At 39.6% G+C, this 25297-nt stretch overlaps 1 protein-coding gene and 1 pseudogene across 2 annotated transcripts in view; both read left to right on the top strand.

Moving 5' to 3' along the window:
* ARHGEF17 (Rho guanine nucleotide exchange factor 17) overlaps nt 1-3227 on the top strand; it is a 146782-nt gene extending 143555 nt beyond the window's left edge. For both annotated transcript variants that reach the window (XM_051987164.1, XM_051987163.1), the window contains exon 21: nt 890-3227. In XM_051987164.1, the coding sequence (XP_051843124.1) occupies nt 890-1083 (194 nt within the window). In that variant the 3' untranslated portion in view covers nt 1084-3227. The remainder of the gene's footprint in view (nt 1-889) is intronic.
* LOC127557369 (cullin-2-like) lies at nt 1461-23403 on the top strand (annotated as a pseudogene).
* The last annotated feature ends 1894 nt before the right edge of the window (nt 23404-25297 follow it).

Below are 25297 nucleotides of genomic sequence, written 5' to 3'. Positions count from 1 at the left end.
ACAGGAAATGGTTGGTAAGGATTGGAAGTAGTTTCTGACAAGAGGCCACTAGGTGGCTCCACAGAGCCTTCTGTATGCAGTGAGGAATCCCTGAGTCGAAGTCTAGCTTCACTTAGTAACAGTGTAACTCTGGACAAGTTACTTAAATTCTATTTGCCTCAGTTTCCTAATCTGTAAAATGGAGATAATAATAGCACCCATCTTCCATTGTTATGACAATTAAATAAGATCATCACTGTAGAGTGCTTTGCAAGCCTTCAAAAACTGTATATATTTGTGATTATCATCACTATTATTATTATGGCTGTAAGAAGTAGCTTATGGCATAAAGGAAATTGTTACGCATAAAAATGGCTTGTGGGAGATAGAAGGAAGTAAGGTCAGGAAGTGATGTATGATAAGCGGTAAGTCATTATATGTGTCAAGAACGTGATACAGGAAACAGTTCCTAGTTGTACTTTAGAAGACAGGAAAATGGTTATAAAATGACTAGAAGTAATGATACAAAAGTGCCGTGGTTGGCAGGAGGCGTCTCTATATAAGGTATAACTTGTGACAGGCAGGAAATAATCATATTGAACATAAAACGGGGCAGAGTAGGGAATGTGGATTGGGAAGTATCGTGAGAGACAAGAGGGGTCTCTACCTAAGTAAGGTGTGACTTGTGAGAAGCAAGAAATAATTATATTAGACGGAAAAAATGTATACTGTAGGAAATGGTGCATAAAATGGAAAGTCCATTGGGAGACAGAAGGGGTTAGGGTTTGTAACAACAGGACACACAGAGCCGTCCCCAACAGGCGCTGACTGAGAGGAGAGCCCGGGGGCGTGCTCGGGGCCGGGCCGGACTCCGCTTTCACGCTGACCGGCCTGCTCTATGTTCCCCCAGGTCCCGAGAAGCCGCCTCTGCTAGAACGAAGGGATTCTTCCCGACACCGAGGCTCGGCCCCGGCCCTGGCCAAGCCCAAGATGCTGGTGATCAGCGGCGGGGACGGCTACGAGGACTTCCGGCTGAGCGGCAGCAGCAGCGAGACCGTGGGCCGGGACGATAGCACAAACCACCTCCTGCTGTGGAGGGTGTGACCCGGCCGCTCGCCCCGCCCCGCTGCGCCTGCTTGTGCGCCTGTGGGCCCCGGGCTGACTGCGGGCATCCCGGGCTCAGGCGCGCTTCCCGCCCAGGACTCGGGTCTGGCTCCCGCCCGGCCGGGGTGCCCCCCACGTCTCCCTCGTGGCACCCCCCCTCCGTGTGCATCTGGGGGCCACACACGTGCATGAGAATGGATCACATCCGGGGAGGCCTCCGCCCGGGAGGCAGCAGGACGCCGGCCGCTGCCAGCCCCGGCCCCTCGTCCCTCCCTCTGTGTCCCCACGGCTGCCCTGACCCCTCCTCGTCCAGGTAGTCCAGGCCCTGCCACACACCCCTGGGGCCCTCACCCAGGGCAGCCGCGGGCCAGAGGGCCATGTGCAATATTGCAAGTGCTTCCTGGAGGCTGTGGGCAGAGCTGAGGCAAACGGTGGGGCTGAAGGGTGATGGAGCCCAGGCTGGGGCCGGGGATCAGAGGAGGAGGCAGCCGCCACAGGAGACGTGGAGGGTACCTCCCTATGTGTACAGTATTTATGTATATTTTTAGAGGCTCGTGGTACCTCCCAGAGCACTTATTTATGCCCCAGTCCAGCCCAGCAAGCAAAGGAGGAAGTGAGGGCAGTCGGGAGGGCAAGATTTGGAGGCAAGAAACACAAAATCATCCCTTCCTCCAGAGGGGTGGTGAGTTCATGCCTGAAACGGACCTTCCTGAAGGGAGCAGAATGTCCTTGTCCCCCATCAGCCCCGTCCCCACCTCTGTCCCCAGAGAATAGTTTTGCACATTCACGGCACCTTCCTTCCCTCCTGAACCCTCCGAACCCAGTCCCACAGACACGGCTTCCCATCACCCGCAGCTCACCGTGCTGCGTCCACGACCCTCATGGCAATTCAGGCTGGAGAAATGAATCCCACTTGTCCTCATCCCCAGCTAGAAACTGAAAAGGCTTTAGACTTGGAGCCGGAGGATCTAGATTTAAATTCTTAGTCTTCTGTGTGACCAAGAACTAGTCACGGTTCTGTCTCCAGCCCCTCTCTTCTGTAAATTGAGCAGAATTGGAGTGGGCAATCACTGAGGTTTGTTCTAGCTGTAAAACCTGGACTCCAGTAATTCTCCCATTCAGAGCCAAAAGCTGGTCTATTCTCCATTATCCAAGATGGGGAAGCAACTCTATTGCTCGTTCTATAGCCTTTGAGAAAACTCCATTCTCGGTTTTCTAGACCTCTCTCCCATCACTGAGGGGTGGGAACAGGTGAGGGAGAATCAGCATGATTCCTGAGCCTCAGTTCTCCAGGGGTTCTGGGCAAAAATTCTCCCTCCACCCCAGGCTGTGTTCCTGCTCCTTGGCAGCTTTTCATTATTTTACGTTTTGAATAAGGAAGACATTTGATGGATCAGGGAGGCAGCTAATGGTGATAATGATAAAGCCTCTGGGTTATACAGGATTTATCCAGGTCACACAGCAACTTCTACATGGCTTATCTCTAGGTTTCCCAGTCCCAGGCTAATTGACCATTGGCCAAGTTAGGCAAGAAGGGCCTGGGAACCTTCTGGTGCCTTTCCCCTCCAGACCCATCTGAGCCCTTTACCCTATTCCCATCAGGCTTGCACACTGTAGCATCTGGTACACTGGCACATATGATGACTAGGGGACAGGGGAGAGGGACTCATGAATCAAGAACCAAATCTGGAAGTCCCAAGCTCCCTCTCTCTCACCCCAGACTCTAACCACTGAACCTCTTTCCCTCCTGAGTTCTCTCCACCCTCACAGACTGAGCCCTTCCAAGATTACCTTGTCCCTTCTATTTCCATCCCCAAAGCAGAGTGAATCTGATGGGGCCCCTTTAAGGGACAAGGGAAAGAGTAGTTTGGGGGACCCAGATACAGCCCCTGTCCAGCCCCAGCTCCCCCATCTACTCATCTTCGGGGAAAGAGCCTGACCTCCCTCTGCCTGCATTCTCCAAACTGTAACTCCAAAGGTTTCACCACTGGGGACTCTGGCTTGTCTTGTCCAGGTTTGGGGAGGATAAGGGCTGGGAACATGGGTTCAAGGTCCTATTTTTCTCACTACCAAATGACCATGTATTAACTCCATGGATGATGAAGTTTCAAACAAGTCAATAAACAGAAACACAGAGAAAAAAACGTCTCAGAAGGGAAAGGGGTGAAGCACAGGGGCCATGGTTCACTCCAGCCACACTGGTATAGACACCGAGCTGACAGTTATCAGGACAGACATACTGTGGGGGATGTGAGAGGACTCACTGCATTTCTCTGTGGGAAGTCATCCTCACTTGAAAGGCGTTAGGGAGTCTAAGAATCCCAGCTTTGTGACTTACCACCCTTTCTCTTCTCTGGGTCTCAGTTTTCCGATCTGTGAAAAACAGTTTGGACTAGATCAGGAGTTCCTCATCTGGGCTCTAGGATATGTGGATAGATTTCAGGGAAACCATGAACTCATATGGGGAAAGTTTTTTATTTTCACTAATCTTTAAAATTTAGCATTTCCTTCGATTAGGAATTTTTTAAAAAATTTTTAAAAGGTTTCATCAGAGAAGTCTGCGGCCAAAAAGAAAAAAAGGTTAGGAACCTGAATTGGATGATCTGGGGTCTTTCCTACTCCCTACCATTTTTAAATCCTATGAGATAGTTGCCAGAATTTCTTCTCGGGTAAGAAAGATACCAAACATTTGCCAAGTTGGTGGTTAGGAATATAGAACACATTTTCCCATAGAAACAATGGAGAGCAAAGTTAAGTTGTCAAGTTGTTCCTGGGAAGTAACATTGCATTAGCAATGGAAATTACCTACAAGGTTATCTGCAGATATTCTGAGGGCTGAATATCCCCAAGAGGAAAATGGCCAAAATGAGAAGAGAATAGATAGAAAAGAAGGGTTCAGGGTGAAGGGAGAGAGATTGGCTAGGCTAGCCCCTTCATTATATATGTGAAGTAACTGGCCTGGCGAAGTCATATGGCATCCAAAATCACAAAAGCAAGAACTAGCAAAGGTTAGACTGAAGAAGAGAAGGCTTGGGAAGACCCTCTAATTGTCAGATGTTTAATAATAATGTAGTTCATATTATTTTCCCAACTCCCACTCTTACTATTTGGGTCCCCAAAATATGGTTATTTACATTGCTTCAAGACTCTAGGGTTGACTGAGAAGGATGGCTTTCTAGTGCTATAGCTTGAGCCCCCACTAGTGTGCTTCCTTTCATGGTTATTAGTTGATATGTGCAGACAGACTCAATTGTTAGAAAAATAGTATAAAAAAACAGAACAAAACAAACCCCCAAGAGTCTATGGCGCACTCTCCCATTGGTGCATACAGAGTCTGAGGGAATGTGAGCTCCAGTTTTAGAAGTACATGTGGGAAAAAGGTAACTATTCCTCAAAGTCCTTATATGTGTTCCCTTTAGGTATGGTACAGTTTTTCTGCTGGGCTCTTTGTGGAGCCCTGAATCTTCATCCAGGCTTCCTTGGATCCTGATGCAGACACTGCCATTGGGGGATCCCGAGACACTGCTAGGATAGTAATGGGAAGATGGAAAATGTCAAGTCTCTTATTCCTCCTTTTCCCCACACCCTCCCCCATTGATTGCTTCATAAGGATTTAGCTGGAACAATCTCTCACTTCCAAAATGATTTGATACTTTACTTAGGGCATAATCTGGTTTCCTCAGCCAAATTTGAATACTTCTGTGCAATACCATTCCAGAATATGAGTCCTGCTCAAGGACTCAAGATTGTTTAATTGGTTAAGAGAAGTTTAAATTTTTTAAGTTATAATTTATAAGTTTCAGGTAAGTGGTTTAATTGAGCCTTTCCCTTAGTAACCATTTCACCCCATTTCTATGGTGCTATAAGGTTTATTAAAAAGGGGCAGCTAGATGGTGCAGTGGATAGAGCATCAGCCCTGAAGTCAGGAGGACTTGAGTTCAAACCTGGCTTCAGACATTTAACACTTCCTAGCTGTGTGACCTTGAGCAAGTCACTTAATCCCAGTTGCCTCAGGGAAAAACAGCAGTCCTATAGAATGTAGGTGATACAAATATTACTCCCCCATTTTATAGATCAAGAAATCAACAAGAGTCAAAGGTGAAGTGATTTGTTTAATCATACATCTAAGAAATGAACAAATCATTAGATCATAGATTTAGATCTAGAAGGACCCCAGAGCTCCTCAATTCCAACGTCATTATTTTACAAGATAAGTTATTGAGGCACAAGGAGATTAAGTGTTTAATCCAAGGTCACAGAACTAGTAAATATCTAAGACAGTGCATAAAACCAGGTCTTCCTGACCACAAACCCAATGGCTTATCTATGATATGCTATCTGAAATCCTCCCCATCTGTTCCCAAACTTCCTCATCCCCATCCCCACATACAATTCTTCTCCAAATTCAGAGGTAAGGACCAAGAGGTGGAGATGATAGGTTGGATGGTGTTCTACTTTTCATACCACCAAATGACTGTATATTAACTTCATGGATGACTCATTTTTAAAGAGTCGATTAATAGAAAATGCTCTGGGACTTCTAACAACTCATGAGCCTCTTTTTACACAATTGTAAAATGAGGGGAAGGGAGTTGGGCCAAATTACCTCTAAAGTCCTTAAAATCTGATGAATTGGACATTGAGAGTTTGTGCCTAAACCTGGCTTTTACTCATCACCACAAAACCACTAGAAGGGCTCGAAAAAGTAGTGCCTAAACATTAACTAGATAAAACAATATAAACATGATTAAGAAGAAAGGTGATAATTTACCACAGGGCAAATCCTAAAGAAAAAACTCTACTTTACTACAGGGCAAATTCTAAAGAAAAAACTCTACTGATACCTTTTCAGCTCCCTATACTTTTGCCATGCCTACTATTACCTTTGTCACACCACCATTGGGATGCCATTTTAAATTATTTCTTGAAATCACCACTAAAGAGGATTCCTTCTGACTCTGTTCTACTTCCAAAACTAACAGAAATCCTTGAATTCAACTAATTTCAGTGAACCAGAGGAAAAGCAGGTAACTGTGGATTGGAGAAGGAACCCATAACACACCATTCAGTACAACAACAATAAGAATAGTTCATTTTAGATAATGTGTTAAGATTTATTAATAATAACCAATATAGTTATTTGATACAAAAAAAAATTTAGCAGGCAACTGCTATTTTACAGCTTTTGAAAACTGATGATAAAAGAAGTGACTTGCCCAGGATCACATAGCTAGTCAACCATTAAGACAGTATTCAATCATGGGTCTTAGGACTCCAAGACAAGTGCCTTGTGTATTGTGTCACCTGGGACCAAGGTAAAAGATTTCTATCAGAATCATGTTACTAGGTTTAAAGGGGTACCCTTGAAGGGTTATGATGTCTCTTATTTAATGCCATAAACATTACTATTACCCCCATTTAACCTATTTTACAAAAGTCTTTACTTCAAAGATTAACTGGAACAGAAGTACAAGCATTTTCTTCCAGTATCTCAGGAGGTATACTGTCCCTTTTATTATTTTGATCCCTGGGGATAATGGGTTCAAAATTTATATGAATTCTATGTAGCAGGAGACCCACCAAGTTCAAATTCACCGCTACTAGATAAGTCCTTGTCTCAGCTACCACAATGGATAGGAACTAAAGGAGCCCTGTTGCTGATATCTTCAAGAAACTGTTGATGGAGTGGCTGCAAAAACCTATCAGGAGCTCTTTTTGTGGATGCCCATCAATTGGGGGTGGCTGAACAAGTTGTGGTATATGAAGATAATGGAATATTATTGTTCTATAAAAAATGATGAACAAGCTGATTTTAGAAAGGCCTGGAAAGATTTATATGAACTGATGCTGAGCGAAACAAGAAGAATCAGGAATACATTATACACAATAACAGCAAGAATGTGTGATGATCAACTATGAAAGACTTGGTTCTTTTCAGTGGCTCAGTGATCCAAAGCAATCCTAATAAACTTTGGATAGAAAATGCCATCTGCATCCAGAAAAAGATCTAAGGAGACTGAATGCAAATCAACATATTCTCTGTTCATTTTTTTTCTGGCTTTTTTTTTTAATCTCTGCCATAGTTTTTCCCTTTTGCTCTGATTTTTTTCTACCAAAATGATTCATAAAGCGATGTATGTTAAAATAAATTTAAAAAAAAATTTAAACCTAGCATGTACGCTTCTCAGGACATCAAGTGGCTCATCCTCCTAACTTTTCAAAATGTACAAGTTCATAGCCTCCAACGTCTTCCAAAACAATATTGAGGCAGACAAAGAACCAAGATTGTACTCACAAGGCCACATTTTGGCCTTGGAGAAAGAAGAACCAAGACCTCATCATTTATTGCATTCTTTCTCACAGGTCACCATTGCAAAAGGAGTGAAACCAAGGGCAGAAGTCCATCCAAGAGGCAAAGATAGAGTATAACCAAGGCCCTTTGAAGGATTTTCCAGATTTAGTTCCATGACTGTAACCAGTTAAAGAAGCTGCCATTCATCAAGTGATTAGCAGACACAACGAAATTATAGAATATCTATGCCTGTTCCAAAGTTTCATCAGGGCATTTACATTATATATTATCACAACTCTCTTGGAAACAAGCTCCTCAGCCTCTTGTACATGAGGGCTTATATCATACCAAAGCATGCTGTTCAGGCTCATAATGACTGATTTATTAGCTAGTTCTCCATTACCCAGCCCTGGAGGTCCGGATGAGAGAAAGTAAAGGGTCATGAATGGGAGTAAGGCTCAACAGTGCTGACCTGCATCAAATTGTCTAGTAAGAAAGGGAAAGAACTTCCTCTGAAAAGGTCAACTATAGCTAGAAAAAAAACTAGAAAGACTGAGAAAGCACAAATGAGTACAAAATTGATAAAAAGAGGTCAGGGAATGCAATGAATGATTATTATGAAGTAAAGGAAATTAACCTGAAAATCCCTGAAGAAAAAGAAAGCATCATATAGAATAAATTTTATGAATGCCCTCCCAAATCAACTAACAAGCATTTATTATTATACCTACTATGTGCCATGAAATGACAATAAACAATGTAAAAATTTCCAGAATGGTTCAAAAGATTATTTTAATTTTAAAATAAATGATTTGGATAGAAGAAGATACACCATAGACAAGTATTTGCTCTTTTGTATGCCTTGTAATACTTTTGATTCATTTGACTTTGAAGTTTATTAAATACAGGCACATTTTATACTGTAGTACAGTCAAGTCTTATTACCCTGTTTCTTTCTTGTATTTGTCTATTGTGTATCATAACACATAACACTAGGGAAATGAATTCTGTTGTACTGTGCCTGATTGGTTCACATAGAGTGCACTGAGCATCACTTTTAGGGAATGTAATTGGAGAAGCTGAAAGGAGTCTAGAAGACAGTAAGGAAGATGGTGAGAGGACTGGAAACAATATTTTATGGTGATCTGTTGAAAAAATGGAGACATATAGCCTAGGCAAAAGGAGATGTAGTGGTAGAATAGTCATATTTGTAGCAATGTCACATAGAGAAAGGGTTAGAGTTGTTCTGCTTAATATCCAAGAGGACTAAAAGTAATGGGTAGCAGTAGCAAAGAGGCAATTCAGGGTGGGGAAAAAAACTTCATAGCAATTAGAGCCAAAAAGAAGTCAAATGGGTTATCTTCAGAGGTACTTGGTTCCCCCTCACTAGAATTTTACAGCTAAAGCTTGATGTAACCACTTGATGATGGCGTTGTAGAGGGGATTCTTGATCCAACATGTATGGGTCAAATGGCTGCTGGGGTTCTTTCCATTTCTGATGGAAATCAATATCACAGTAAAGGGAGTAGAAAATTTAGAACAAATAATAGAGAAATTTTCTAAACTCTTAGATTCTCTGAAAAAGATAATAGCAGAAAAACATATTTTAAACCAAACTTTTTAAAATACAAATATAGTTAGAAGAAAAATTAAACTACTTTTAAATAACAGGAGAAAAGAACATATATAAACTCTACAAGCCAAGAAAATGCACTTGAAGATAGGATATTATTGGAACTATGCCCAAAGGGCTATTAAACTGTACATACTCCTTTGATCCAGCAGAGTCTCTACTAAGTTTGTATCACAAAGAGATCATTAAAAAAGAGAAAAGGACTCTCATGTGCAAAGATGTTTGTAGCAGCCCTTTTTCCAGTACCAAGGAACTGGAATCTGAGTGGATGCCCAAGAGTTGGAAAGTGACTGAATAAGTTATGGTAGCTGGATGTGATAGAATATTATTGTTCCATGAGAAATGACCAGCAGGATGATTTCAGAGAGGTCTGGAGAGACTTACATGAACCGATGCTCAGTAAAATAGATAGAACCAGAAGATCACTGTACACAGCAACAAGAAAATTATACTATGATCAATTCTGATGGACATGACTCTTTTCAACAATGAGATGATTGAGGCCAGTTTCAATGCTCTTGTGATGAAGAGAACCATCTACACTCAGAAAGAGGATTGTGGGGACTGAATGTGGATCACAACATAGTGTTTTCACTTTTATGTTCTTTGCTTACCTCTTATTTTCTTTTATATTTTTCTTCCTTTTGATCTGATTTTTCTTGTGCAGAATAATAATTATGGAAATATATATAGAGAAAAATTGCCTATTTAACATATATCTGATTACCTGCTGTCTAGGAGAGGGGGTGGGCACAAGGGAGGGAAAATAAAAATTTTGGAACACAAGGTTTTGCAAGAGTGAATATTGGAAACTATGCATATATTTTGAAAATAAAAATGTTTTAAAACAAAAAAAAAAAAAAGGAAAGATATATATGAAGAGAGGATTGACCTATTGCTAGGCCCTATCTGACAAAAATGGTTCCATGTTTAACCCATGATTGACCCAATTAAGTATCAAAAAGTTTCTAAATAACTGACAATTGACTTAATTAGCTATATTTAGGTAAAAATACAATGTTAACAAATGGTCTTATGAATAGACTTCCCATAAAAACACAATGAAACAAAAAGCCTAAAAGCCATAATTCAAAAAACTCATCCAGGAAAATTGCCCAGATGTATTGGAAACAAAAAGCAAAATAGAGATGAACAGATCCTATAAACTACTGACAAAGAGATACCTCAGATTTTACTCTCTAAGAAACATCATGATCAATGAACTCTTGTTTTAAGTAAAAGATATTGTAGGTAACCAAACATCATGTGATAAGGAAAAAGTCCAAATTACTCAAGATTACTCCCAATTTATGAGAAATCAAAGGACATATTAAAATATGAAATTCTGAAAATAATCCCCAAGTAATGCATTCTGCAAAAAAAGATGGGATTTTTTAAAGGAAAGATAGCTTTCAAAATAAAGCAGAAGCGAACAGGGTATTTGATATGTAAACTCATTTTTTAAAAAATTAGATAAATAATTGTAGTTATAGCAAGAACTGTATATGAGGTAGAGAATAAAATAATTTAAAATATATTTATTGGAAAGGTAGGAGAGGACCGAGTTATGAAAGCCTTTTAAAGTCATACAGAGAATTTTATATCTCATCATGGCAGTGAGAAGGCAACACTGGAGTTTATGAAATAGGGGAATGATAGTCAGATGTACTTTAAGAACAATAATTTGAGTAAAGAAAAGAAGAGAGAGGCAGAGATCCACCAGAAGGTTTCAACAGTAATCGAGGAGAGTGAGCTGCCCTGTACCAAGATGGTGGCAGTGTCAAAGAAAACTAGGCATCTGTACAGGAAATATGACAAAGGTACACTTGATAGGGCTTGATAAATTGGATACAGAAGGTATTGTTTGTGGGTAGACATTCGGGGGGGGGGTTCCATGAACTTGGATTGGGAGGAGAAAAAGCATATCTTTATTTTCCCTCACCTTTCGGTAAAATTTCCTCAATTAAAACTAAGATTCTCTGAAGAGATTCATAGGTTTCACCAGACTGACTCTCAAGGGGATCCCATGACACACAAAAGGATAATAAGCCCTGGACAAAATTATTTCTAAAGTGCCTTTCAGTTATGACGTTCTTTAAGGTTCTTTCCATTTGTGACATTATGTGATCTAAGGTCTCTTTCAGTTAAGATAGTCTGAAGCTTTCAGGCTCTATAACCTATGAGAGTCCATCTCAATATCCTAACAGATCTACTCAACTGAAATGGGCCACCTTGATAGTGAATTCCCCTTTACTAGAGGTCTTCAGGTAGAGGCTGGATGTCTACTTGTCAGGGACATGAAGGGATTCTTATCAAGGAGGAACTGTGAGGTACCATCATTGAGGATCTCAGATTTTAGATCATTGGGAAAGACCATTTCCTCCCCCACTAGTGGAAAGTGAGTACAATGGAAAGATTACTGCATTTGGGGTCCCGGGATCTCTTTTAAAATTTCAGCTAGCTACTGGTTGTATGATCTTCAGCAAATCATTTAAGTTCTTACAGCTTCGATTTCCTGATTTGTTAAAAATGAATGGGTTTTGAGAATAAATGGAGGGGGGGGCAAAAGAGTGAGGTGGAACACTGAGTACACCATCAGCCACCAAGAATTAGGTGCATTATCACAAACTCTCAGAGATAGAAGGGACTCAGAGGGCATCTACTACATAACTCAACAAAAGATTCCTTCTACAAATACCAGAAAATTAGACTTCCAATCTTTGATGAAGACCTCCAGGAAGGAGGAAGTTGGGCATTCCATTTACATTTTGGATGATTTTTTTTTTCTTTGCTTCTGTTTAAACTGCTTTTCTTTGTCAAGGGAAAGGTTCAGTGAATGGGTAGGAGAGGAGAGAGAATATCAGGAAATTACTGTTTTGAAAAAAAAAAAAAAAAGGAATCAATGAATCTTAACACCAAAAAAGAAAGGACTGAGTTACCAGTCTTTCCAGCTCTAAATTCTAAAATCCTGAAGGAGCCAAGAGAGATGAGTATTTAGCTTTTTCCACAGAGACCATTTGTAAGAGCCTGGGTCAATCAACACATTCTTATGAAGGGCCTGGTACATATCAGGCACTATGCTGAGCACTGGGGATACAAATAAAGGGGAAAAAAAATCCTAAAACATTCCCTGCTCTTAAGGATCTCCTAGTTTAATGGGGGAGAGAACATGCAAATTATTATATAAAAATAAGCTAAAACAAAATAACTTGAAGATAATGTTAAAGCAAAGGCACTAGTGACATAAATGTTAAAATCAGCTTTCTTTTTTTCAGGAAAAGCTAAAAATGCTCATCCTGGGAACTTAGTTTCCCAGACTGTCTTATTAACATAGTTAAGGCAACCATGATGTGCCCAAACTACCTTGAAGGCAGTCTCAATCTGAACATCTCAATATGCATCCTTGTTCCTGTCACATCAGTGACATGAAGAACTGGATAAATTTGTCTCCTTGCTCCTGGTTCTTTCCTGAATCCTTTTGAACTTAACCCTCTTCAACTGGCGTTACAATTACAATAAACTTTGCCCCTGAACTTGGAGATGGGTTTAAGTCTGCAAATTCTTGTGAGCCATCTCATAACACCAATCTGCAATCCCAAACTTTTGGGATCATCTTCTGAATCTCAACATTTGGTGGCCCCATACTGGCCGAGTCTGGCTTCCCCTGGCTTCATTCCCTCCTTGTCAGGATAAATCCCTCTTTTTTTTTTTTTTGCTCCCTCAATCCTATAGTTGGGATACCCCAAACAACTGGGAGAAGGCTTATCTGGATCATCTTGAGTTCCACCTTTGGCAAATTTTCCTTGACTGGGAACACCCAAACTTGGAAATTCTTGCAATTTTCAGCAACGTTCCTAGGGAAACTTTGCCACCTTTCCACTTTCTCTGGGATGCCAGAGGAGATGAGTTGCTATAGGATGGTTTTTGGCAAAGATGGAACAGTCCTCTTTCATGTCATGTTTATTCTATGAGCTAGATTTTGTTACCTGGAAAGATTTAAAATGAAGCCAGCAGCAACAGCAACAACAACAAAACAATCTTCTATGCTGTAGTTAGAATGCTGGGAAAGATTTCTTAACATCCTTGACTCCCACCTTAAAAGGGGGAAAAGTCTGATTTTTTTTCCCTGTGAACTCCAGCTCTGACCAAGCTGGAGGCTACAGAAATAAAATCAGCTAATTAAAAGTATAGAACTACTAAAATAACATCTTTGCAGATTCTCAACATTTTGAGAGTAATGATTAAGGAGTTTGGTAATTAGTCATTTTAATAAAACATTGGGGATAATTCCAGGAATTTATACCATTCTGAAAGAAGAGAGTGAAAAAGAAAAAGAAAAATTAGATAAATAGCAACTTTTTATTAACCCTTCTTTGACTCCTATCTTGTCTGGGGTCTCCTTCTGCTCCATTGGGAAAGAATGCCAGAAGGCTTTAAGGCACCTTCTCCACAACCCTGATCACTCAGTATGCTCCACTCCTCAGAGACTTGAGTGTATTTCAATTGTGGGGATTGTTAACAACATCGATATAGCTCAAATGCCTCTGTTTGCTAACTTCTCTCATCTTAGATCAGATTAAGGATGCTAAAGAACTGTAGGGAAACTCAAATTCTGCCTCACTTGTAGAAATGGGGAAAGCAACAACAACTGTAGGGACCTCCCACAACCTTGCCCAAACAACTCCCCAACCCAGGTTGGGAGAGTGGGATGGAGTGGAGTTCAGGCTTCATATTCAGAATTCCCTGAACCCTGGCAGCTGAAACTACCATCAAAGGGGGAACCTGGCATCAATCACCCCAGCCTTCAGCAGGTTCTGTCCGGCAACTCCTAGCAAGAATCCAAGTGCCCCAGACAACATTCAGCAGGGCAATGTGAGCTGGAAAGCCAGTCAGCCTTTGCATTTGGTAAGCTCACCACTCTGTTTCAGTTGTAGAAATGTATTAGCTGTGTAATTTCTGCCAAATTATTTTATCTCTGTCCAATTTTCTGATTTGTAAAGAGAAATAATGATTGTTGTTGTGAAGTGATCTTCATGATTGCAAAAGTGCTTAGCATAAAACAAATGCTATATGAATGTTAACTGCTTTATTGGATATAATTGCTTCATATTTGTAAGTTTATATGGGTTTTTAGATGTGACCAACATACAATGTCAACATTGAGATAAATGATTTCTGTATGTGTATATAAAGTAATTTGGAAGCAAATTCAACTAAATCGAGACCTCCCTAGAGGACTAGGAGGATAGTGCATGGAGGAAAGAGTCTTTCTTTCTTCCTCCTTCCCTCCTTCCCCAACTGCAGCAGGGATACATGGATGAAAGGATAAGAAGGAGAAAAAGAAAATATACACAGTTAGGGCAGCTAGGTGATACAGTGAATAGAGCACCAGCCTTGAAGTCAGTATCTGGCCTGAGATACTTAACACCTCTCCTAGCTGTTGTGATCCTGGGCAAGTCACTTAACCCCAATTGCCTCAGGGAAAAAAAAAATATCTTAGTTATATCCTGGGCAAGTCACTTAACCCCAATTGCCTCAGAAAAAAAAAAAAAAAAAAAGAAAATATCTTAGTTATAAGAAATTTGCTATTTGAGATATGATAGTAAAAGCAGTTTTAAAGGAATTCTAATCAAAGCTCACTAAGGGGATATGTAAATTGTAATCTATTTGCACTGATAGCATTAACAAAAGATTTAAGAGTTTGGGAACTTTAGGGAAACAGAAAAGCAGTTCCCTGCTACTTCAAAAACAATGGCAACAAACAGCTTGCTTTTGGGTTATCGGGAGTCAGACTTCTGAGGGCTCTGTTAAAAAACAAAATCCAAAAAAAAAAAAAAAAACTGTCACCTTAACACTTTTTCCTCACTCAAAAAAAGAGAAACGGTTTGTGTGAATTGGAAAATAACCTAATGGAAATTTAGTTTGTCTGAAACATTTAATTAGAATCTAGGGAATTTCATGAACTAAAATTAAATCAATTTTAAAAATTTGTTCTATCTCAATTTTAAGAATTGTCTTTGTTTTCTCCCTAAAACAAAAGGGAAACTTATTTAAGGGAATAGAAATCCTCTCTGAGAACTTCCAAAGCTGCAACAGGGGATAGAATAAACTGAACAACTAAAAGAAGATGAAAATTTTATTTAGCCTGGCTTATTCCATTTTATAATATTTTGTAAATTTAATTTAGGAAATTAGGTATTTTCATCTTTGCTAGAAAATTAAAAGGAAATTACAACAAAGACTATTTGGTTTTATTTGGAGTTATTGTTGTCATATTAAATCTAAAATTGGCAATTACTGTATGTGGAACAAGAGGGATGAGGTAAAAACCTTATCAATTCCCCTTCACAGAATGGGGAAGGGTTATCAAACAGCACAGTTCATGAAAGCACTAAGAATAGTTGAGGTGGGCAACAGCACGCTCAGCCCCTTCTCTGGGATCTTTGTCGACTCCCCTTGATTTGTAAGCTTAACATTTTTTTGGAAACCATCAGGAAAAGCAAGGTCATCAGTCCTGAGAAATGAGCCTGTTTAGGACGTATAGTTCCTAAACAAGGAATGTGTTTACTAAGAATCTATATGCTTATTTAATGATTGATCCTATGCACCAGGATGAGTTTAAACATATAAAATACGCTAAACAAAATCTTCTATCATGTGGATCCTGGTAAACTTTTTTTTTTGCCTGAGGCAATTGGAGTTAAATAACTTGCCCAGGGTCACCCAGCTAGGAAGTGTTATGTGTCTGAGACTAGATTTGAATTCAGGGCCTCCTGACTAAAGGGCTGGTGCTCTACCCACTGAGCCACATTACTGACTGTCAGATAGATAATCTGCTGATACGTGATAACTAAATTCTTGAGACAACAGTGAATAGATCTCTCCTGTTCTATCTTTGGGTCAGGTGGTTCCCTTAGCAATAAAACAGAAGTTAGAGAGAGGGAAGGGAAAGATAATGAGTTCAGTTGAAGACATGTTTGTGGAGAGTAATCTTCCTTCTGGAATTTAGTTTGAGATGCCTAACAGGAAGCTGAAGATTGGAGACTGGAGGTCAGGAGAAAGGTTAAGGTTAGACTAATAAATGTGAAAATCATCTGTAGAGAGATGTTAACTGAATCCAAGGGAGTTATGAGGTCACTAAGTGAATTAGAATAGTGGGTATGACCTGGATGAAGATTCTGAAAAGAAAATTTGAAAGAGAAGACAAAGAGTAGGGTAAAGCCAAGATGGCAGAATACAGGCAGCCTCCCAGCTGAAATCTCCCAACATTCCCCCTCCAAACAACTTTAAAATAGCTCTTCAAATAAAATTTTGGAGCAGAGTCAGCAAAAGGTCAGAATGAGACATTTTTCCAGCCAAAGATAACTTGGGGGGCATATAGGGCACCCTGGCAGGCAGGCCCCAGTGGGGCTTCTCACTCTCCACCCCTCATTCATGGGGCCTGGGCCTCCAGGGCAGCGTAGTCATGGCAGCCCCAAAGGGCCCAGCTGAGAGCCCTGGTCTGGCCTGGACTTCCCTGCTCCCCCAGGCCTCTCCACACATATTTCAACACGGAACTCCCGCAATGTCCCTGATGCCGCGAGCACTAGATTTTGCCAGAAATCAAAGGTGGCGTTGATGTGGTTAGGAGAGCAATTGCTAATTAGAAGGAGGTCCAGCACTGAATGTTGAGGCACCAAGTGTTGGGGCTCAGTCATATGAAAAATTCACAATGGCCATTCTCTTTGGCAAAAGTTAGGTTTATTTAGACGAGGTTATAGGCAAAGTGAAGAGACACCAGAAATGGTAAATGTGAAATAGAGCACATAGCAAAGAAAAGGGTTTTAATTATTGATGATGGGAAAGACAAGTTCCTTAGTGGAACTCACAATCTAGAGAAAGGGAACACCCCATGAGGTGCCTTTAGCCAGCAAGTCAAATATATAAGGGAGTTTAGCACTCTAAAAGTGAGATTGAGTTAATTGTAGGAAGGAGAAAGATATCATAAGACATGATGGGAGATGAAAAGAGAAATGTCCATCATATGGGGGAAGGAGGAGGGGAAAAACGCCAAGAGACAGTGTCATGGCAGACTGACCCAAAAGGGGCTTGGCAAAGATGGCATGGACAGATTAATAGAGGAAATTTAACCTCAGGGGCTTTAATAACTAGGGTTCTGATTGAACATAGCAAGGCGGGATTGCTCACAACCAACACAAACTATGAGGCTAAAATGATTCCGATCAGTGCCCTTCCCTGCCTGCCCCAGGGAGCAATTCCATCAATATTTCATTCTTTCTCTGCCAACTGCATCCAGTTACTCAGAACCTCATCAGTTGTCACGTTGGATTATGTGGAAAGAGCAAATTGGAATGAGTGCTTTTTAGACAGCTATGCTTTTATGTGCGGTCTATTCTGTATTCTCTTGGTGAAAAATTTTACACAAAGATTAAAAATAATTTTTTTTTGAAAATTGCATAGAATCTGAAGAATAAATAATTGTTAGGTATCATAGGTATTAGGAAAACTATAATGAGGCAGACTACATATGCTATTCATACAGATATCTCCACACACAATTTATTAAGAATAAATTTACTGAAGCTGATCTCTTCAGTGTGGTTATGATAGTGTATTTACGAACCATTTATGGAAACAGGAGAGCTAAATTGAGTATGTGGAGAAAGTTGATGGTTGAGCTACGTCAGGCGATCTATGTGAATGCTCCTTCAAGAAATAAAAAACGATCACTGTGGGGAAGAACCAAATCAAAAAGTAATCCAAAGGGCTATTAGCTACTTTGTTCATGTTGAATAGTTTAAGAAAATTCCTCTTAAAGTTTTATCAGGAAATTCTTGAGTTGTCTTTTCTGACTGAAACAGGGTAGTATTATTAACAAGACGCTTCAAATTTGTTACAAAAATCAAACTGTTCAAAATATATGAAAAAAATACTAGATAGGTTAAAAGATGAAGGAATGCCATGTAGAAAATATTTATATCTAAGTTCACATGGTACAGTGATTCATAAACGTCAGCTGCAAATGGTGTTTATAGTTCCTACATGCAGAATGTCACAATATTATCCAATAAGAGAAAAGTGACATGAAAAATATGTATATCTTGCTTCATGCTATATCAAGTGGTTTAGCTCTGATGATTCAATAATCATAGAGTCATACTCATGAGGGTCTTAGAGCAACAGGTAATCTTTCTCAGGAAAATATGCCAACTTAATTCGTGGAATCAGCTTTGGAAGTGTGTGGGAAATTTGCCTACCTTATCATCACTGTTTTGAATGGTGATCAACATTTCATGAGAGACCAGGCTAAGGATATGGCATAGTAAACTATAAAGAATCTAAAGCTAACTGGGCTTATACCCCAAAGAGATACTAAAGAAGGGAAAGGACCTGTATGTGCCAAAATGTTTGTGGCAGCCCTGTTTGTAGTGGCTAGAAACTGGAAAATGAATGGATGCCCATCAATTGGAGAATAGTTGGGTAAACTGAATGTTATGGAATATTATTGTTCTGTAAGAAATGACCAGCAGGATGAATACAGAGAGGACTGGCGAGACTTACATGAACTGATGCTGAGTGAAATGAGCAGAACCAGGAGATCATTATATAGCTCAACAACAATACTGTATGAGGATGTATTCTGATGGAAGTGGATCTCTTCGATAAAGAGAGCTAATTCAGTTTCAATTGATCAAGGATGGACAGAAGCAGCTACATCCAAAGAAAGAACACAGGGAAATGAATGTGGACTACTTGCATTTTTGTTTTTCTTCCCAGGTTATTTTTACCTCCTGAATCAAATTCTCCCTGTGCAACAAGAGAAGTGTTCGGTTCTGCAAACATATATTGTATCTAGGATATACTATAACATATTTAACATGCATAAGACTGCCATCTAGGGGAGGGGATAGAGGGAGAGAAGGGAAAAATCAGAACAGAAGTGAGTGTAAGGGATTAATATTGTAAAAAATTACCCAGACATATGTTCTGTCAATAAAAAGTTTTAATTTTAAAAAAGAATCTAAAGCTCTTTGCAAAGCAACTTGGGCTACTGGTCAAGTGCTGTAACTACTTGCTGGGGAAAAAAATCAGCAAAAGGGATCATTGAAAAGGAAGCTGAAAACAAGCTCCCCAGCTTCATTACTGTTTTCAAATATATTGATGCTAAAGATATTTTTCAAAATTTTATGCCAAGATGTTGCCAAAATATTTAATTCATGGCCTATGTACATCCATGTATTCTGAAGAAGCCTTGATCAATAAAGCAACCCTGTGGATATAAGTTTACAAACAAGCCCAATTAGATGTACACAGACATGAATATCAGTGTTGATCTCAATAAATTCAAAGTTTTGTTTAAAAAAATCAGGACATTGTAATTGATTTGGGAATTAGTTTTCAAATATATGTCCTACAGGTTACCCAACCTTTTCCCTCTACATTTGTCATCCCACAGGAAGTGGAAAAAAGTAAATAGATGTTCTAATTATTTTATAATCAGCATTTCAGGGGAGGGATGCTTTCATAGTTATCTTGGTACAGGTGAAATGAATGACAGGCTCATGACAATGCAATTGTCACTTATAGGAAAACACCATACCATCATCATCAGTGCCTAGATCCCACGACAAACCCTGATGAGGTAAAAGAAAAATTTATGAAGACCTGGACACCATTATTATCAATGTGCCAAAAGAGGAAAAGTTTACAATTCTGGGTGACTTTAATGCTATAGTGGGCTCAAACTACTAGACATGGCAGAAAGTCCTTGGGAGGAATGGAATTAAAAACAGAAACAGCAAAGGTCACTTACTACTGAAGACTTGTGCATCTCATGACATCATCACCAACACTACTTATCTAAATGCAATAAAACTTCATGGATGCATCCTCATAATAAACACTTACATTTAATAGACTCTGTGACTGCAGAGAAGAGACAGACAGTATATAAGAGATAAAAAGGATATATATGGCCCAGAAAACTAGACTGTTTGTAGACTTATCCTCTCTAAGCTAAATATTTGTATTCAACAAAAGCAGTGGTCCAAGGCAAAATGACCACCAGAAGAATTAATGTGTGCAGTTTAGAGTGCTTATCTGAATAAGAAGAGCTTAAAGGGAAACTTAAGCCAAAACACAGTTGGCAACAGTGGAGCAGAAAAGAAGTGGGCAACTTTGAGAGAGATTTGATGTTTGCATTGCATTTGCTCATCAAGTCAGAACACTTTCAAATATCAAGACTGGTTTGATGAAAGTGATAGGGAAATTCAGAAAATGCTCAATGAAAAATGAGAACTCCACAGGGTGTACTAGAGGATTGATCATCCATCTCTAAGATGGTAGCATTTAATTCCATCAAAAATAAAGTACAAACAAAGCTTAAGAGAAATGCAAGATTCTTGGCTCAGTAGGAAGGCAGATAAAATTCAGTTTTATGCTAATAGTAACAATCCAAAGCACTTTTATGATGTTCTCGGGTTATTTATGGGCCAAAGATCTATGGTGAATCTTAACTAATCAGTACTGATGGAACCACATTGATTTGTGATAAGGATATGATTCTAGAGAAATGGGCTGAATTAGTGTTCTCAACAGACTGTCATCTATCAATGCTAAAGCCATTAACAATTTACCTCGGGTTGAAGTCAAGCCTAACTTCCTAACTATCTAAAGAAGAGGTTTTCAATATCGTTGAGTTCTTTTTGTGTGGCAAAGCATCTGGTGCTGATTCTATTCCAGCTGAGATTTATAAGGCAGGGGATTCATTGCTCATACAAAAGCTGACTGAAATTTTCCACATTATGTAGCAAAAAGAGTTCAAGGATGCCTCCGTTGCCCATCTCTATAAAGGTAAAGAGAATAGATTGTCCTATGACAATCACAGTGTGTGTGTGTGTATGAGAGAGAGAGAGAGAGAGAGAGAGAGAGAGAGAGAGAGAGAGAGAGAGAGAGAGAAAGGAAGGGAGAGAGAGGGAGGGAGGGAGGGAGGGAGAGAGAGAGAGAGAGAGAGAGAAGAGAGAGAGAGAGAGAGAGAGAGAGAGAGAGAGAGAAGAAGAAGAAGAAGAAGAAGGAGGAAGAGGAGGAGGAGGAGGAGGAGGAGGAGGAGGAGGAGGAGGAGGAGGCAGTGGTGAAGAGAGCGCTCATTGCTGGCAAAATTCTTACCAGAGTCTTTCATTATAGGTTGATCCTTCATCTGAAAGATGGTCATCTAGCTGAGAACCTATGTGGCTTCAGAAAGGGCCAAAGAATGGTCAATATGGTGTTTGCTGCCCAATAATTGGTCGATATGGTGTTTGCTGCCCAATAATTCCAGGAGAAACGCCAGAAGCAGAATAGAGGTCTGCATACAACATTTGTAGATCTGACCAAGGCCTTTGATACTGTCAGCCATGGGGACTTATGGAAAATTATGTCAAAATTTGGTTGCCCAGAAAAGCTCATCAGCACCGTGCGTCAGTTTCATGATGGCATGTTTGTCTTGGTTCTGGATAATGGACGATGCTCTTGTGTTTTTACAGTCAGCAATGGAATGAAACCAGGCTGTGTACTTGTTCCCATGCTTTTTAACCTGTTTTCAGCCATGTTGACAAATGCCTTCAATGAGGACAAAGATGGCATCAAGGTCAGCTACTATATTAATAGGCAGTTCAACTTGAAAAGGCTACAAGCCAAAACTAAAGTGGAGGGAGTGATGGTGCATGCTTTTTTGTTTGCAGATGATAATGTAGTCAAGACAGCCTCCAAAGGTGAAATGCAATAAAGTATGGATCAATTTTCTGCTGTTTGTTGCTGATTTTGGCCTAACAACACCAAAAAAACACTGGTGCTCCATCAGGCAGCACCATATCATCCTTATGTAGAATCGCTGATTTACAGCAGTGGAGAAGTTTTGAACGCAATGGATATGTTCACTTGCCTTGGCAGTATACTTTCCAGGGATGTGCTTAATTGATAATGAAGTTGACACATTCATTGCCAGAGCTAGTTTAGTGTTTGGGAGGCTTCAAAGGAGAGTGTGAGAGAGGAAGAGAGGTATTAGACTACCAGCCTGCAGGGCTACAGAGCCATTGTGCTGAACTCATCGTTGTACACCTATGAAATCTGAACAATATACTAATGCCGTGCCAGGAAAGTGAATTGCTTCCATCTGTATTGTCTTGGGAAGGTGCTGAAGATCACCTGGCAGGATAAGGTACCAGACACTGAGGTCCTTTCTCAAACTAAACTGCTAAGCCTTCAAATTCTACCGCAGAGTGGGCAGCTCTGCCGGGTAAGTCATGTTGTTCAAATGTCAAATATACGTTTGACGTTTCATGGAGAACACACAGAGCAAGTGCTCACAGAATGGTCAGAAAAAGGACACTCTCAATGTCTCCATGAAGGACTTTGGAATTGGGACAGCTAGGTGGTGCAATGGATAGAGCATCAGCCCTGAAGTCAGGAAGATCCGAGTTCAAATCTGGCCTCAGACACTTAACTTTTCCTGACTGTGTGATCCTGGGCAAGTCACTTAACCCTAGTTGCCTCAGGAAAAAAAAAGAACTTTGGAATTGATTTGCAACATGGGAGATGCTGGCAAAGGACTGCCCAGCATGGTGTGCCCTCATGAGAGAAGGTACTATGTTCCATGAGCAAAGTAGAATTAAATTAGCTCAAAAGAAACACAAGATGTGCAAATTTAGAGGATCCACTTCAAGGATTCATGCAGTCTATTTGTGCCTGACCTGTGCAGAGTATTCCAAGCTCATATTGGGTCTGATGAGCCACAATAGCACACAATGTACCTTGACCCCATCATAGTGATGTCATTTTGGTTCTCTTTGAGAATGAAGGGCAACAACCATAGGTAAAGTTAAAATGAATTATTTGTCCAAACCCTTTGTGACCATGGTGATGATATACCACATGGCAGTATTACTTGCTTTTAACAATTATGAAGCCATTAGTTTCAAAGAGCTTCATGACATCACAAAGATGAATGAAAAGAAATTGGCAAAAACTATCAAATCATTACTTGATGTGAAAATGTTTAACCATGATTCAGAAAAGGACAAATATGGATGCAGACTATTCTATTTCATTAAATATGAACGTCAGCAGTAAAATAAAATTTAAAATCACATCAATACAAAAAGATACATCACAGAGGAAGAAGCAGACCAGAAGTGCTGTAGATAGAAACAGGAAAATATACCTCCAAATTGCTATACTTTGCATCATGAAAGCTCAAAAGGTGTTGCAGCATACTGCTATTATTCAGGAGGTTATTAGTCAGTTAAGTATTTGGTTTCAACCAGGCATTAGCATGATTAAGTGCATTGAAGTTCTAATAGACAAACAATACATTGACAGAAGCTTAGCATCAGCAGATGAATACAGCTCTGTGGCATGATGTTGCCAGCTACCCTGCAGGTGTGCTTTTAAGATCATAATTGTCACTATTCTGTGTGTTCCTGTGGAAAGAAGCAGGCTTGAGCCTCCATAGTTGGCTACTTGGCAGCCTGTTTTTCTGCTGTTTATCATATTACCAGTGTCATGTCTTGAGCACCAATGAAAATACCTATGTCATTTCAAGCTCATGTCATTATGACATTTCTTTAAACTTTTCTAAATGAATGAGTGAAGTATTGCTGAAATGTGGAAATTTGGCTGGGTAACATGCTGCTCCTCCTCCCCTTATGTTTGCAGTTGACAGTTTATATAAAATGTAGCTTAAAGGATATAAAGAAAAAACCTAAATAATATAATGACAGGTAAGCTAATAATTGCAGATATATTAAAATGAATTGTAATCAAAGTCCCTTGTGATTGACTACAAACACCTCTCTTGACTCTGGAACTTTGACCCAGCACTATAGATGAATAGAGTTGTCAATCAGGGTCTGCTGCTCCCAGTGCCATTAAAGAGTCCTTTGCGATTTATTTCTGCCTAGTTGTCTGATCCCCTTACCATCTCTGGATTGAAAGCTCTGAAGTTGTTGCTGTTGGCTACCGTCAAAACTGTTGCAGCCACTTGTAAGGCCTACTGCTGCTGCTGCTGTGTTCTCTCAGAGTTTCAGGGCCAAGAGGAAGCCTAGTGCTTGTAACTCTGGGGAAGCAGGGGTTCTTCTTGGGTAGAAAACAGAGTACAGACCAGGAGAAGTGACCACACCTTTCTTCACATCACACCACCTTAGAAACACCAAAAACTTGGAGATCCCTGGAATTAATTCTGAAAACAGCATCACAGAAAATCGTAAAGCTTGAGGCAGTGCTTTCCCACCCCTGAACTGAATAGACCTTCAACATTAACATCAAGTTCAAAGTCAAGCAATAAGACTGGGAAAATAAGCAAACAACAACAACAAAACTTGATCATAATAAAGCTACTCCAATAGCAGGGAAACACAAGACATAAAGTCAGAAGAAGACAACAATGTGAATAGAGTTACAAACAAAACTTCAAAGAAAAATGCTAGTTTAACCCAGGCCCAACAAGAATTTCTACAAACAATGAAAAAAATATGAGTGGCAAAGGAAAAACTGAGTGGGAGCAGGGAATGAGTGTGACACAAGAAAATTAGGAAAAGAGAGTTAACAATTTGATAAAATACACATACGAAAATACTGAAGAAAATAACATCTTAAAAAACAGTACTGACCTAATGGCAAAAGAGACGCAAAAAATTCATTGAAGAAAAGTAGTTCTTATAAAACAGAACTGGCTAAATGGAAAAAAAGGTATAAAATCTCACTGAAGATAAGAACTACTTAAAAATTAGAATTGTAAAAGTGGAAGCTATTGTTGTGGAACTCAAAATAAAAAATTAAAAAAAAACATGAGACATCAAGAAATGATAAAACAAAGTCAGAATTTTAAAATGAGGAAAATATGAAAATGAGGAAAACAATTGACCTGGAAAATAGATTAAGGAGAGAGAATTTTAAAAGTATTGGATTAAACTATGATAGACTTGGCTCTTCTCAGCAATTCAGTAATCCAAGGCAATTCCAATAAATTTTGGATGAATAATGTCATTCACATCCAGAGAAAGATTGAGGAGACTGAATGCAGATCAAAGCATACTATTTTCACCATTTTTTGCCTCATGATTTTTGCCTTTTAAAATTTTTCTCTCCTATCATGACTCATATGGAAATATGTAAAAAAATGTATATATGTAAAATAAAAAAATAATTTAAAAAGAATTATTGGATTACCTGCAAGCCATGACTTTAAAAAGAGCCTAGACATCATACTTCAAGAAATTATAAAGGATAACTACCCTAATATTTTGAATTCGGAT

This window comes from Antechinus flavipes, chromosome 3 (assembly GCF_016432865.1).
Source record: "Antechinus flavipes isolate AdamAnt ecotype Samford, QLD, Australia chromosome 3, AdamAnt_v2, whole genome shotgun sequence".
NCBI lineage: Eukaryota > Metazoa > Chordata > Mammalia > Dasyuromorphia > Dasyuridae > Antechinus > Antechinus flavipes.
Note: the sequence above shows the minus strand (reverse complement) of the source record. Positions and strands in the feature narration are given on the sequence as shown.